Source organism: Pelodiscus sinensis, chromosome 15 (genome assembly GCF_052426305.1).
Source record: "Pelodiscus sinensis isolate ZL-2025 chromosome 15, ASM5242630v1, whole genome shotgun sequence".
NCBI classification, from domain to species: domain Eukaryota; kingdom Metazoa; phylum Chordata; order Testudines; family Trionychidae; genus Pelodiscus; species Pelodiscus sinensis.
Window position 1 is genome coordinate 15,957,326 of NC_143066.1, and position 14,865 is coordinate 15,972,190.

Below are 14,865 nucleotides of genomic sequence, written 5' to 3' on the forward strand. Positions count from 1 at the left end.
CCTACCTTTCAGCTTGTCATCAGCGCTCAGAGTGTTTTCTAAGATCCTTGCTGCTGTAGCGGGTTATCTACATCGACAGCATATCATGATTTTTCCTTATTTAGACTGTTTAATAAAGGGGCCAACAGAGTCGGGGACACTCCATATGATATCCCTAACCAGACACACATTTGACCTCTTAGGCCTCCTTCTCAATGAACAGAAATTAACGCTTCTACCTACAAAAACCTTAGAGTTCATTGGAGCCCACTTAGATTCCACCATGGCGAGGGTGTACTTACCATTATAATGATTCTGAGCAATCCGAGACCCTGTATTTACTCTCTCAAACAGCCCCAGAGCACCAATACTTACCTGTCTTCAGCTCATGGGTCATATGGCAGCTACAACTTACGTGGTTGCTTATGAGAGGCTTCATTTTCGCTATCTTCAACTCTGGCTGGCCTCTGTTTACACTCACCAGAAGCAGGATGTACACAGGCAAGTGTCCCTAACTACTGACATTATAACACCTCTAAAGTGGTGGACCGAACCAAACAACTTATTTGCAGGAGTCCCGTTCCATTGGGATAAACCTACCATACAGATTACTACCGACCGAAGCCTCCCTCATTGGATGGGTAGCTCATATGGGAGACATGTCCATCCAAGGTCTATGGACGACCAAGGAATCTATTTTGTATATCAATCTGTTGGAACTCAGGGCAGTTGCAAATGCATGCAGACGTTTTCTGCCACATATCCGGGGAACCAGTGAGGATACTTACCAACAATGTCTCCACAATGTATTATATAAATTGACAGGGTGGCACTCGTTCTCACTCCCTGTGTGTCGAGGCGATTCAACTGTGAAACTGGTACATCCGCAGTGCGGTTACCCTGATAGCTTTCTGCTTACCTGGGGTCAACAACGTGTTAGTGGACTCACTCAGCAGACATTTTGCCCCAGACCATGAATGGAAGTTACATCAACACATCCTCCAGCCTATTTTCAATCATTAGGGTCATCCACAAATAGACCACTTCACCTCACACGACAATACGAAATGCCACCAATACTATTCCAGAGGTGGCACAGGCCATGGATCTCTAGGGGATGCCTTTCTCCTCCATTGAAGAGGCCCACTCTTATATGCCTTTCCTCCTACATCCCTTATTCCAAGAATTTTTGAGAAAATCAACAGACGGTGCAACAGTGATTCTCATACCCCCATTCTGGGCACAACAAACATGGTTTCCCTATCTTTATCAGATGTCTCCTCAACTGTCTTATCACCTTCCTACATATCCCAATCTCCTAACCCAGAACAACGGGACCCTAATTGATCCTCAACATCATACGCTATGGTTGACCACCTGGCTCATTGTTGGTTCCAAGAAGGCGAACTCCACTGTTCAGACAAAGTGAGAGATGTCCTATTGCAGTGGTCCCCAACACGGGCCATTTGTGTGCGCCCACCAAGTGCTCGGGGATTGCAGGGGGGGCGCCGGCCCCAGGCGCGGGGCTCTTGGGGGGAGAGCGCCGGGCGCGCGGCGCTTGCGGGGGAGCCCCCCGCTCCAAGCACACGGCTATGGGGGGGGGCGCCCCAGGCCGTGCATGTGTCCCCGCCCTCTGGCGCCCGGCAGGCGAACGGCCACGCCCCCTGGCGCCCGGCAGCCTCTAAAGGTTGGGGATCACTGTCCTATTGCATAGTAGAAAACAATCCACTTGATGTACCTACCTTCACAAGTGGTGCAAATTCCTATCTTGGTGCACCGCTAAATAACTGGATCCATGTAAGGCACCCTTTCACATTATTTTAGACTATATCCTACAATTGAAAGATACAGGGTTAGCCTAGAGTATTTGAAAGTACACGTAACAGCAATCACCGCGTTCCACAGATCAGTTGATGGAGCTGATTCCCAACACTCTTACCCGTGCTTCCTTTGAGCCAATAGCAACCACTCCGCTTTCATAGAATCATAGAAGTGGAAGAGACCTCAGAAGGTCATCAAGTCCAGCCCCCTGCTCTAGGCAGGACCAATTCCAACTAAATCAACCCGGCCAGGGCTTTATCAAGCCGAGACTTAAACACCTCTAGGGATGGAGACTCCACCACTTCTCTAGGTAACCCATTCCAGTGCTTCACCACCCTCTTAGTGAAATAGTTTTTCCTAATATCCAACCTGGACCTCTCCCACCACAACTTGAGACCATTGCTCCTTGTTCTGCCATCTGTCACTACTAAGAGCAGCTTCTCTCCATCCTCTTTGGAACCTCCCTTCAGGAAGTTGAAGGCTGCTATCAAATCCCCCGTCACTCTTCACTTCTGCAGACTAAACAGACCCAAGTCCCTCAGCCTCTCCTCATAGGTCATATGCTCCAGCCCCCTAATCATTTTGGTTGCCCTCCGCTGGACCCTCTCCAATGCGTCCACATCCTTTTTGTAGTGGGAGGCCCAGAACTGGACACAATACTCCAGATGTGGTCTCACCAAAGCCGAATAAAGGGGAATGATGACATCTCTAGATCTGCTGGCAATGCTCCTCTTAATGCAACCTAATATGCCATTAGCCTTCTTGGCTACAAGGGCACACTGTTGACTCATATCTAGCTTCTCATCCACTGTAACCCCCAGGTCCTTTTCTGCAGAACTACTACTTAACTTGTTGGTCCCCAGCTTGTAACTATATTTACCCACCACGGGCTGTCCATCTTCATCCCATCTTGCGTCACTTGGCGCAGAAGTCCAGGAGCGGACCTTGTCCGTGAATACAGAGGCAAAGAAAGTATTGAGTATTTCCGCTTTCCCTACATCATCTGTCACTAGGTTACCTCCTTCATCCATTAGGGACCACACACCCTCTCTGATCACCTTCTTCTTGTTAACATGCCTGTAGAAACCTTTCTTGTTATCCTTCACATCCTTAGCCAGTCGCAATTCCATTTGCGCTTTCGCCTTCCTAATAACCCCCCAGCATTCTCGAGCTATACCTTTAAACTCCTCCCTTGTCATTTGTTTCCACTCTTTGTAAGCTTCCTTTTTGTGCTTAAGTTCACCAAGGATTTCCCCTGTAAGCCAGTCCGGTCTCCTACCATGTTTGCCTCTCTTGCTACGCGTCGGGATGGTTTCTTTCTGTGCCTTCAATAAGGCTTCTTTAAAATACTGCCAGCTGTCCTGGACTCCTTTCCCCTTCATGTTAACATCCCAGGGGATTCTGCCCATCAGATCTCTGAGGGAGTCAAAATCTGCTTTTTTGAAGTCCAAGGTGTGTATTTTACTACTCTCTTTTCTTCCTTTGGTCAGGATCCTGGAATCTACCAGCTCATGATCACTGCTTACCAGGTTGTCACCCACCTCCACTTCCCCTATTAGTTCCTCCCTGTTTGTGAGCAGAAGGTCAAGCTGCGCACGGTCCCTGGTCGGATCCTTCAGCACCTGTGTCAAGAAGTTATCCCCAACATTCTCCAAAAACTTCCTGGATTGCCTGTGTACTGCCGTATAGGTTTCCCAGCAGATGTCAGGGTGATTAAAGTCCCCCAGGAGAACCAGGTCCTGCGATCTGGAAGCTTCACTCAGTTGTCCGAAGAAAGCCTCATCTACCTCATCCACCTGATTCGATGGCCTGTAGCAAACACCAACCACAACATCACTGCTGTTGTTTGCTCCTTTAAACTTAACCCATAGACTCTCAACAGGTTTTTCTTCCTCTTTATACTGGAGTTCAGAGCAATCGTAGTGCTCTCTTACATATAGTGCAACTCCTCCTCCTTTTCTCCCCTGCCTGTTGTTCCTGTACAGTCTATACCCTTCCATGACAGCGCTCCAGTCATGCGAGTCATCCCACCATGTCTCTGTTATCCCAATTAAATCATATTTCTTGGTCTGGGCCAGGGCCTCCAGTTCTTCCTGTTTGTTGCCCAGGCTTCTCGCATTAGTGTACAAACACTTCAGGTAACCAGTTGATCGTCCAATGATGATACTCAAATGATGATACTCAAAGTTACATTTCTGCTAGCCATTACCTCCCCCCGCAGAATTGGACAAATAGCAGCCCTAATGGCAGTGCCACCATACACCATTTTCAGCATGGACAAAGTAATGCTGCATCCTCATCCATCCTTCATTCCAATGGCTTGCTCAGATTTCCACATAAACAAGCCAATCATACTTACAGCTTTCTACCCCAGGCCACATGCAAGTGCTTGCGAGACTTTGCTTCATTTGCTCAACATGAATAGATTACTTGCCTTCTATTTATAGAGAACTCTAACCTTTCACAAAACAGAGTGTCTACTAATTTCAGTAGCGGAACACTGCAGGGGCCAACCCCTCTCATCACAACTGATCTCAAACATTTTTGTTATTTGCATTAAAAAGTGCAATGCCATACGAAATAAACCACTGCCAGAGACACTAAGAGCTCATTCTACAAGAGCTATAGCAACTTCCACAGCCTTCCTTCACAGAGTTCCTCTTAGAGATATTTGTCAAGAGGCCACATGGTCCACTAACGATACCTTCATGAAACACTATGCAATTTCTAATAAGCTATTTACTGACACTGCAGTAGCATCTGCAGTTATCTCAGCTGTCAATAAGCAGTGACTCCGTTACCCACCTTTCTTATACTCGGGTACTGCTACACAGTCACCAACAGTGGAGAACCCATGGGGACACTACTCAGATAAGAAGAGGAAGTTACTCACCTTGGTGCAGTAATGATGGCTCTTCAAGATATGTGTCCCTGTGGGTGCTCCACTACCCAATCTCTTCCCCTCTTCGGAGTTTCTTATTATATCTTGCAGATACCAGGGCAGACTTGAGGAATTGGCAGACCCTGGACCATGCAAGAGATCAAAAGGTGCGAACGGCACGAGGTGTGTGCCGCGCATGCATGGTCCGGCTGACCACTGCTCGTGAAAACTCCAATCTGCGGTGCCGGGACTACCCACCACCAACAGTAGAGTACCCATGGGGACACACATCTTGAAGAACCGTCATTACTGCACAAAGGTAAGTAACTTCCTCTTTTCCTTCACAAGGGAAGTAATTAAATTAAATTAAATTAAATGCTTTGTATGTTACATGCCTTCCACACATATTTCAGTAACTTGGAGAGTAGAGCACAATAGTTATTTACCTACTTTGCTGTGAATGAGTTAAGCTATTTTTCAGCTCTTAATACTACTGAACACACTGGTAGCTAATATTGTATTTCCTGGCATACACTTCTAAAATTATGGCAACCTTTAAGTCCTTGTGTAGAAAATTATGGAGTTAAATGTAGTTCTTGCAGTATTTTTGTTCCTTAGAAGTAAAAAAGCAGAAGTTGTGTATTGGAAGAAGGAAAGTCCCCATAGGGAAAGAACAAGCAATACAATCAAAACAAGTCACATGTATTGCTAGCAGGGTTTTTTTTTATATGTTATACTCTGATATTCCTTGAAGTAACATGCCCATGTGAATAGTTGCTATGTATAAGATGAAAATGTTTTCTTGTTAGTCATACTTACTTCACTGTGCTTTTTAAACTTACAATGTAGCTCCTTTGGTATTAATTGAAAAGTGTGTGGTGCTCATATCTGTATGGTAAGTGGAATGGGGAAGCTCTACACGTCTACAAAATTCATGTGCTAGCGTTCGGTATATTTTCATTGCCACACAGCATTTTATTAAGAATTTTTAAAACTATGTGAAGTCATAAAATGCAGCTGGTCTGAAAGTATTTATGGGATGATAACAGACGGTGGAGATATATAAGCCCAGCACCTAAGCAATTAATGTTGGGTATTTTAGGAAGGTTTTCCCTTCTTGTATTCCATTTACAACATACTATACTCCTAGTTGGGACAGATGTAGCTTTGGAAGTGAATGGATAATATGGAAAGACTAGTCCTTTGTTGCTGGGTGATTTGCATTCTAATTTGTAGAGGTGATAGATTCCAAAATTCTGAGCACTGGGATCCTGTAGAAAACCAATGCATGCCACTGTGCTGACACCTTCTCTGTCCCTTCCATTTGTGATTCAGTAACCTAACTGTAGTATTGTTTGAGTTTTGTTATGCTAGTTATCCTCTCTGTTGACTAGGTACAAAAATACTTTTGTTTAACCCAAATTTCTTTTCCAGAACCCTATATATGTGCTAAGCAGTCTCTCTTTTCTTAACTGCTGGTTGTCCCTTGATATCTCTTTAAAATACTGCCCTTGGTTTTGTGACAATCCAAGGGCAATATTTCAGTTTCATGTCTTTGAGTAGAAATATTGGATTATCCAAAATATCCTTTTGGCAGGAGAACCCATGCTATCATGTAATTTATTGCTGCTGAGGAATCAGAATATTATTATCACACCACCATTTCTAGATAATTGCTTCTGCTGAATATTTTTAAAGTGTCCTACTAGATTGCAATGTAAAAGTCTACCAATCCTGCCTCAGTGTAACTTCAGTAGGAGTTCAACTGATGTCAGAATTGCACAATCTGGCCTTAAATGCCATAAGTAAATCTCCAGCTATGTATATATTGTAGGCAACAATATACATACCCTTCAGACATATTTTCCTAACATACAAAGCTCTTGATATGATTTAAGAGACCACTCAGAATACCAGCAGTTATGAATATGTCACTGTCACTTATTCTTGTTGATACTCTAATATTTATCCTTTGTGTCCATTCAAGTTTCCCTTCTCCATTTTGTTGCTAAAGCCTTTGAATGATATATCGCTGTGTTTTCCTCTAGTAAGGTCTGGCAGGAAAGGACGACGGCGGGTGTTTAGTCTGTCGGAGGCTGACAGTCACGGTGGACACTGGGTTTAGGTCTTCAAGCAGCAGCTGCAACCGCAACACGTGCAAAATCAATGCAGGCAGGTTCCTCCATAAGATTTCAAAAGGCCACAACATTTAACTGAGCATAGCCATCATCTATTTTCATACTAACAAAATGACTGACTCCTATTTATATGCATGACATACAGAACTTAATAGTATCCACCTATATTTGATTGTTCTAGTTAAGAGATATATACGTAGATATAGCAATTGACTTCTAAAAGGTTTTAACGAGTGGTTTCTCATGTTGATTATCCTTAGTTATTTTGCTAAGAAAAATTAATTCTTCTCCTTGTCTGAAAAAGGTGCACCGAGCTCCAGATTTAAAGCAGCCATGTCTTCTCTTGAACAGAGGCAGCCATGGTTCCAGTGGAATTCAGTAAATGGGGGTTTCTAAATTGGTATGAATGCAAACAGCTAGCCTACAGCAGGATCTCTAGCCTGTAACTCAGGTGAAAAAAAGAAATAGTCGGCTAAAGGCTGTCCAGGATTTGACCTGTCACATTTTCTATTCCTACAAAAATCCTCAAAAACACGGTCAAATGTTATTTTTTTAGCTTTACTTCAGTCAGGCAATTAAACATTGGATGAGAAGGTGGAAAAAATAGCCTCAGGACATTATTGAAATTTACGAAGTAGTAGACACTCTGTTTTTATTTAGATCAGACTTTTTGTATTCTTTATAGTAGTGGCATGAGAATAGGAAAAAGCATTGCCTATTTTGTTGGATGACATTATATAAATAATTCTCTTATGTTTGTAGATTTATTAATAGTCTTCTCACTTTGTTTCCTAGTTGTGTTTTAGATTGGGGTTTGGGTTTTTTTATCTCTTTGTAGTGTTGTTGCATGGTTTAATTAAGAGATTTTCCTTTAGCCCATGCCTGTCTATTTTCTTTCTCTGTTCCTTTCTGCCTCCTTTTTCCAAATTACCTCACTTATCGCTCTTTCACTTTGTAAAGTTAATATAGGTGATGAGCAAATCCAGGGCATGCTGCACATCTTAACTTATCATAGAAGCTAGTAGGAGTTAAGGGTACTCAACACCTTCCAGAGTCTAGCCATTATTTTGCAAACTCTAATCAGAAATTATTTAACTGCATAAGAAAAAAGTTTACCCAATATATTTCAAGTGTTAATTTCCCACATCAGTCTGGCACACTCTTGTTCCTAGGAGTTGCTGTACACCCCAGACACCAGAGAACTTTTTAAAATAAAAATAAACCTCTGCACCCTTTCTGTACAAAAGTCAAACTCACCTGCCACATTGGGAAAATTCTAATATCAGAGAGGTGAAGGTGTCAGAATAACATGGTTAAGTTTCGATTCTCTCTCTCTTGCATCTCAGTGCTTCACTGATTTGATGGAAGCTTGAGATCCAGGAGTGAGAATCCTGTGAAATATCTCCAAATAAGTAGAATATTCTTCTTTAGGACATTTTCCACTCTGCCTGGGGCAGAAATTCCCAGCTTTGGGGAACTTGACTGTTCTTGCCAAATGACTAACCAGTGTCATAGACTCTAGAGTTTTGGATCAGCTATAAATAGGGATTCAAACCTTCGGATCTTTTCTGAACTAAACTTAAGTTCTAAACTTTTTGTAGATGGTGAATAATATATTCTCTCCTCGATAGAATGATCCTGAAGGACAGTAGCTCAGTTAACAACTGTGGATTATGCTTGTATGTAGGAGAGTTTTAAATTACTTCAGAGGGATAGCCGGGTTAGTCTGTAATAGGAAAAACTTAAAAAACAACAAATAGTCCAGTAGCACCTTACAGACTATCAAAACATGTAGATGGTATCATGATCTTCCGTGGGCACAACCCACTTCTTCAGATGACCGGAATGTTGGAAGTCCAGATCCAAGAATAAATAAGGGAAGAAGGGAGGGGGGCAGAAGGAAAAAAATGGAGGGGAGGAAGAAAAAAGAGACAGTAAGCAGATAAGATCGGGGGTAGTGGAGTTAGTCTGTAAAAGGAAAGACTTAAAAAACAACAAATAGTCTATTAGCACCTTAAAGACTAAATAGTTACAAGAGGCTGATAAGAACAATTAGTTTGCACTTGGAAAGGAAGATGACCAACACCAGATTCTACCCAGACATCAAGAACTATTAGCACCTTCATTGTTTAGTTGGTTGATAATGTGCGAGCTATCTGATATCACAATTCATGCCATTTGCATGAGAATTAAACTTGTGAATGAAGTTAAATTCCAGTCCTTCTCTGTGTATTTGGCTTGTGGAATTGGTCTGAAACAAAACAGCGACTTGGAGATACATTAATGAGTGCCAAGGAAGATTAAAGTGTTCTCCAATACGTTTTTGTGTGTTGCCTTTTTGGATATCTGATTTGTGTCCATTAATTCTTTCCTGTAGAGATTGTCCAGTTTGGTCAATATACATTGCATTGGGGCATTGCTGGAATTTGATGGCATAGATCCCTTTAGCGGATGTGCAGTTAAATGAGCCTTTGATTTGGTGGCTGATGTCCTTGGGTCCAGTGATGAAATCACTGGTATAGATGTGTGTGCAGAGTTGGCACTGGGGCTGATTGCAGGAGTGGGTTCCTGGATGATTATGACAGAGGTGTGTTGCATGGTTACTGGAAAGAATTTGTTTGAGGCCAGGGGGTTGTCTGTAAGCGAGAATTGGCCTTTCCCCCCAAGGCTTCTGAGAGTGAGGGGTCATATTCTAGGATAGCTTGTAGATTGTTGATAAGCATCGGAGGGGTTTAAGTTGAGGACTGTAGGGGTACGTCTAGACTACAGGCTTTTGTCTACAGAAGTTTTGTTGACAGATACTGTCGACAAAGCTTCTGTCGACAAAGAATGTCTAGACTACATCCAGTTCTGTCGACAAAGCAAGCTACTTTGTTGACATGACAGTGTAGACGCAAAGGACAGTGTAGATGTAATAATGCATCCTGTCGACAGAACTCTGTTGACAAAAGGCGTTATTCCTCGTAGAATGAGGTTTACCGCCGTCGACAAAACTGCTGAGTTCTGTCCACATTATGTCGACAGAACTCAGCGGCAGTGTAGATGCAGGCATAGTTTTGTTGTCAAAAGTCCACTTTTGTCGACAAAACCCTGTAGTCTAGATGCACCCTAGGTGATAACAAGTGGAATTCTGTTGTTTTCTCTTCTGGGCCTGTCTTGAAGTAGTTCATGTCTGGGTATTATTTTGGCTCTGTCGATCTGTTTTTTCACTTCACCGGGTGGATATTTCAGATTTAAGAATGCTCTACATAGATCCTGTAGGTGTTTGTCTCTGTCTGCGGGATTGGAACAAATACGTTTTTATCTTCGGGCTTAGCAGTATACAATAGATTGGGAAATGTGTCTGGGATGGAAACTAGAGGCATGAAGGTAAGTGTAGTGGGTAGGTTTGGTGCAAATTTGTCCGTCATTTAATAGTACTGTATCGTCAAGTATGCACCTGAGCTTATCTACTCACTGTCTCCTTTTTCTTCCTCGTCTCCATTTTTTGTCCTTCTCCACACCCAGCACTCCTCCCCACTTAACTTATTTATTCTTGGATCTGGACTTCCAACACTCCGGTCATCTAAGAAATGGGTTGTGCCCACGAAAACTCATGATACCATCTACATGTTTTGTTAGTCTTTAAGGTGCTACTAGACTATTAGTTGTTTTTTAAGTTTTTCCTGTTTTAAATTAAACACAGATCTTACCTTATAAACTGATCCAAGTTACTAACATCCACTAGAGATATCAAAAATTTCTGTCATGCTAGCACTAGTTACCCCATTATGTCGTTCATTGTTTACCCTTACTAGTGGCTATTTTTTCCACTAAACCATAGCATTGTCAAGTGCTCTGCTGGGATGCAGCAAATTTGTCACAGCTGCCCTTGAATATAGAAATACAGTAAAGGAAATGAACTTCACAGAGCTACTAATGGGTTATGGAAAGCATAAGATGAAAGAAAAATTAGGTCCATTAATAATAAATATAACTTCGAGAAAAAATACAGTACAGAAGATCTCTCTTTCTGTACTTTCTATTTATAGGTTTTACAGCTGAACTATTTCAAGGGCAAGTTGAATTTGTTCTGCCAATATTTATGCCATTTTCTAATCATTCCTCTCAGGTTGTTTTACAGCGTGTTGAATAGATGAATAGAAAATTACATTTCTTGTATTTCCTCAAATATTTTTCAATCCTGTATTTTTCTTTAAATATAAATGGTAGGAAGCATTTTAGCATTCATTTAGGTATTGTGTAGGACTGGCACAGCAAAGTACAGTAGGCTTTAAAAAAACATTTAGGATTATACCAAAATTTCTATCTCGGGGGAAATAGCTATAATTAAAGCAATTGGGCATGGAACTAAAGTGTAACTGATTTCTAAAGAGCTGCAGTGGAAATATGTGCATTACATTTTCATATTTGAATTCATTGATATATTACATTTACCAAAATTATTAATGTGTCTGAAATAGTAGTGGTTATTAGCTAATTGACTAGTTGATAGAATTTCCATCGACTACTCGATTAGTTGATGGCAGGGGCGCTCACTACCCCCGTTGTGGCTCTGCAGTTTAAATGTAGAAGGAGCCTGGCGTGCAGGCAGCCCAGCTCTTACTACATTTAAACCTCAGAGTCACAGTGAGGTTAGCTTCCGGGGGCAGCGCAAGCCTGAATTAAGTAGTCCCTGCTCACACCGGCTCTGGTACCATTGCAGCTCTGCAGTTTAAATATAGTAAGAGCCCACTGGGCTACATTTAAAATGTAAAGCCAGCACCAGCTCCTGATTTTCCGCTCCAGAGGATAAGCCTAAACTTACCGGGTAGTCGACTACTCGAGTGGTCGCTTAGGGCACATCTAGACTACATTTTACTTTCAAAAGAAGATATGTAAATTCGGTGGGAATTTGCATATCTTCTTCCGATCGCTTTTTCAAAAGAACATGTAAACCTCAATTTTTGAGGAAGAAGGTTCTTTCGAAAAAAGGGGTATTTTTTTTTAAAGAACTGCGTCTAGACTGCTTGCTTTTTTGAAAAAAACATTTGAAAAAGCAATTGGAAGAAGATATGCAAATTCCTGCCAAATTTGCAAATCTTCTTTCAAAAGTAAAACATAGTCTAGACATGCCCTTACATCCCTAGTTTGAAAAATAAATTTTAGTGAATATTTTCACTATATTCAAAAGTCTTGGAATTCAGAAAAATAAAAATAATAGAAGTTCCTGGTTGATATTTTCTTAGCATTCTTTTTTCTTGAAATCTTGCATCAGTTCCTCTATTGTCATTTACCACATTCTCCCCAAAGGCCTTTTACAGCTAATATGAAAAATTTGCAGGGTTATTTTGTATCAGCACCATCTTTCAAAAGACAAGTAGTCCTATGCTACCTTAGGGTGCATCTGTACAGCACAGTTATTTTGAAATGACTCATGTTATTTCAAAAAAACAGTGCGAGTGTCTACACAAAAATTCAGTTATTTTAAAAAGTATTTGAAATAACGGACTGCTTATTTTGAAATATGTAAACCTCATTCCACGAGGAATAATGTTTATTCCAGAATAGCTATAATGTAGGGTCTCCACAGCTGCTGTTTCAGAATAGATCCTCCTCAATAGCCTTTCAAAGTAATTATTCTCCTCTGCCTCCTAGGGCTCTAAATCAAGGTAGCGCAACCACCTTGGACTAATTTTGAGGCTTCCCTGTAGTGTAGATGTGCTATTTCAAAATAAGCTATCTCAGAAAAAAAATTACGAAATATCGTATTTTGAAATAAGCTTACTGTGTAGACTTACCCTTAGAGACTAACAAAAATATATAGTATCATGAGTATTCATGGGTAAAATGTAAGATGAGATGGATTCTACCAACAAAGGATCATACTACTATATTTTTTGTTAGTCTCTAAGATGCCACAGGACTACTCATTGTTTTTAAAGTTACAGACTTACATGGCTCCCCCTCTGAAACTTTCAAAAGGCAGATAGCGATGACATTTGAAAAAAAGTAGGAGCCAAGATTTTGCTACAATTTATAAATCTTGTTTTTCTTTTTATTAAAAAAAGCAAGACGCTATAGCCCATAGAGTGTGAGCAAAAGTGAAATTAAGTGGTTTCTAAAGTGAAAATATGCATTTGTTTGGAGTCTTGTTAGCAGAAAGAATGGAAGAAATAAAAACCATGTCTCTCACCCACAACCTAACCACTCATTCTCTCTCTCTCTCTCTCTCTCTCTCTCGGGTGACCATTCTTATCTTCATTCCATTCTAAGGTCTGGTAGGGTTTTTTCTTATGTTTTGCCTTAAGTTTATATTTTCTCTTCTTACAGAATTAACTGGAATTCATATCGAAACTGAAATGTCTTTTAAGGACATTCTGGAGTTAAAACACACACACGCACTCACGCAGAGAAAAAAAACAGTCCTCAACTTTCTCTCTAGAATGCTTTGTAGATTTTTTTGCAAACATCTTATGCACTTATGTAACTGCCTGCAGGTGGAACCAAACCTGGAATCTGTGGAGCTTAGTGGAGGAGCCGCTACCTTTTGAGCTATAAAGCCAGCTGGCATTCAGCTTAGACTGTAGAGCTCACTCATTCTTATCTTTCTCTGTATGTGGTCTAAGTGCCGCTACATGGGATAGTGAACCAACGCAATTGGTGTGTGCGTTACACTTACACATGCTATCTCTGAAAAGAAGAGCCATATAAATTAATCTGTCTGGTAGTTGGGCACCTCTGTGTGTTAGGACATTTAAAGTGGAAAAAGTCCCTTTTTTGTGCACAAACTGTGGAAGCCTCAATACTTGCCAGTGACTTTGTGGTAAAATTCAGAAGTGTCATTGCAAAAAGAAAACCACTTCCATGAGAGGAATACAAGCTCTTACCCGAGTTCCTTTTGTGGTGATGTACAAGGGAAGAGATGTTCTCACTGTTTACAGAGCTTTAGCTCCTGCCGAATATATCGCAGTGACCACTAGGTGACCACTCTAGCCAGCACCTATACCTGCCGTTCCTTCTAGAAAAGCACCAAGAACTTTGAAACTCCGCTTCCTATTTTCTTGGCAAGTGCTCACTTATTATCTGGCCAGGTGACAATGCCCTGCCTGGCAACAATGCTAAGCTACTGGAGCAGGGAGAGTGGGCTATGCAAGGACCCTGGATGCCTTGCAATTCCAGGAGAGCTGCACTGTGGGATAGCTACCCTCAGGTTGCTGCTCTCAGTGATGGAAGTGCTGCAAATGTAAAGGCTCTCTGATGCATGTGCCCCTGAGTACACAAACCAGAACTTTTCTTTTACTGGATCCCTATCACTGGTGAAACTGACAGCACAGAAATTCTGCAGCTGCGTCTAGACTGGCAAGTTTTTCTGCAAAAGCAGCTGTTTTTGCAGAAAAGCTTGCCAGCTGTCTACATGGCCACTTGAATTTGCGCAAGAACACTGACGATCTAATGTATAATCATCAGTGTTCTTGCGCAAATACAATGACTCTCCCGTTCCGGAAAAAGCCCTCTTGCGCAAATGCTTTTGCGCAAGAGGGCCAGTGTAGACAACTGAGAACCATTTTGCACAAAAAAGCTCAGATGGTGAAAATGGTGATCGGGGCTTTCTTGCGCAAAACCACTTCTAGAGTGACACGGACGCTTTTCCGCAAAAAGTGCTTTTGAGCAAAAGCGTCCATGCCAATCTATACGCTCTTTTCCGCAAATGCTTTTAACAGAAAAACTTTTCTGTTAAAAGCATTTGCGGAAAATCATGCCAGTCTAGACGTAGCCTGCAAGTGTAGACAGCCTTTGTTACTGTAATCTGAAATGATGCATATTGGCCTGATGTGGGAGATTTTCTAATGTAGGACAAATCTTGTAAGCCAATTGGGGTTTTTCACATCTGAAATATCCACTGCAGCCAAATTAGTAATTTTTCCACTAGTTACCTAGGATTTTTAAGAAAAAGCTAAAAGAGGATGATCATTTTTAAAATGGATGCTTATCATGTGTAATTATTCATAGCCACCTTCATTGTGTTTGCTCTGTACCTGTGAGCACAAAAGTGGATGAGGAATA

The 14,865-nt window shown here is 41.5% G+C and overlaps 1 protein-coding gene across 8 annotated transcripts in view; it reads left to right on the top strand.

The window, feature by feature from the left end:
* Positions 1–14,865, top strand: part of CLEC16A (C-type lectin domain containing 16A) — a 341,368-nt gene that overhangs the window by 248,097 nt on the left and 78,406 nt on the right. For 3 of the 8 annotated variants that reach the window (XM_075899302.2, XM_075899304.2, XM_075899305.2), the window contains one exon: positions 6,734–6,853. The exons of 4 other annotated variants lie outside the window; for them this stretch is intronic. In XM_075899302.2, the coding sequence (XP_075755417.1) occupies positions 6,734–6,853 (120 nt within the window). Of the gene's footprint in view, positions 1–6,729; positions 6,854–14,865 lie in introns of all 8 variants that reach the window. One more of the 8 variants, XM_075899308.2, reaches the window with a different exon arrangement.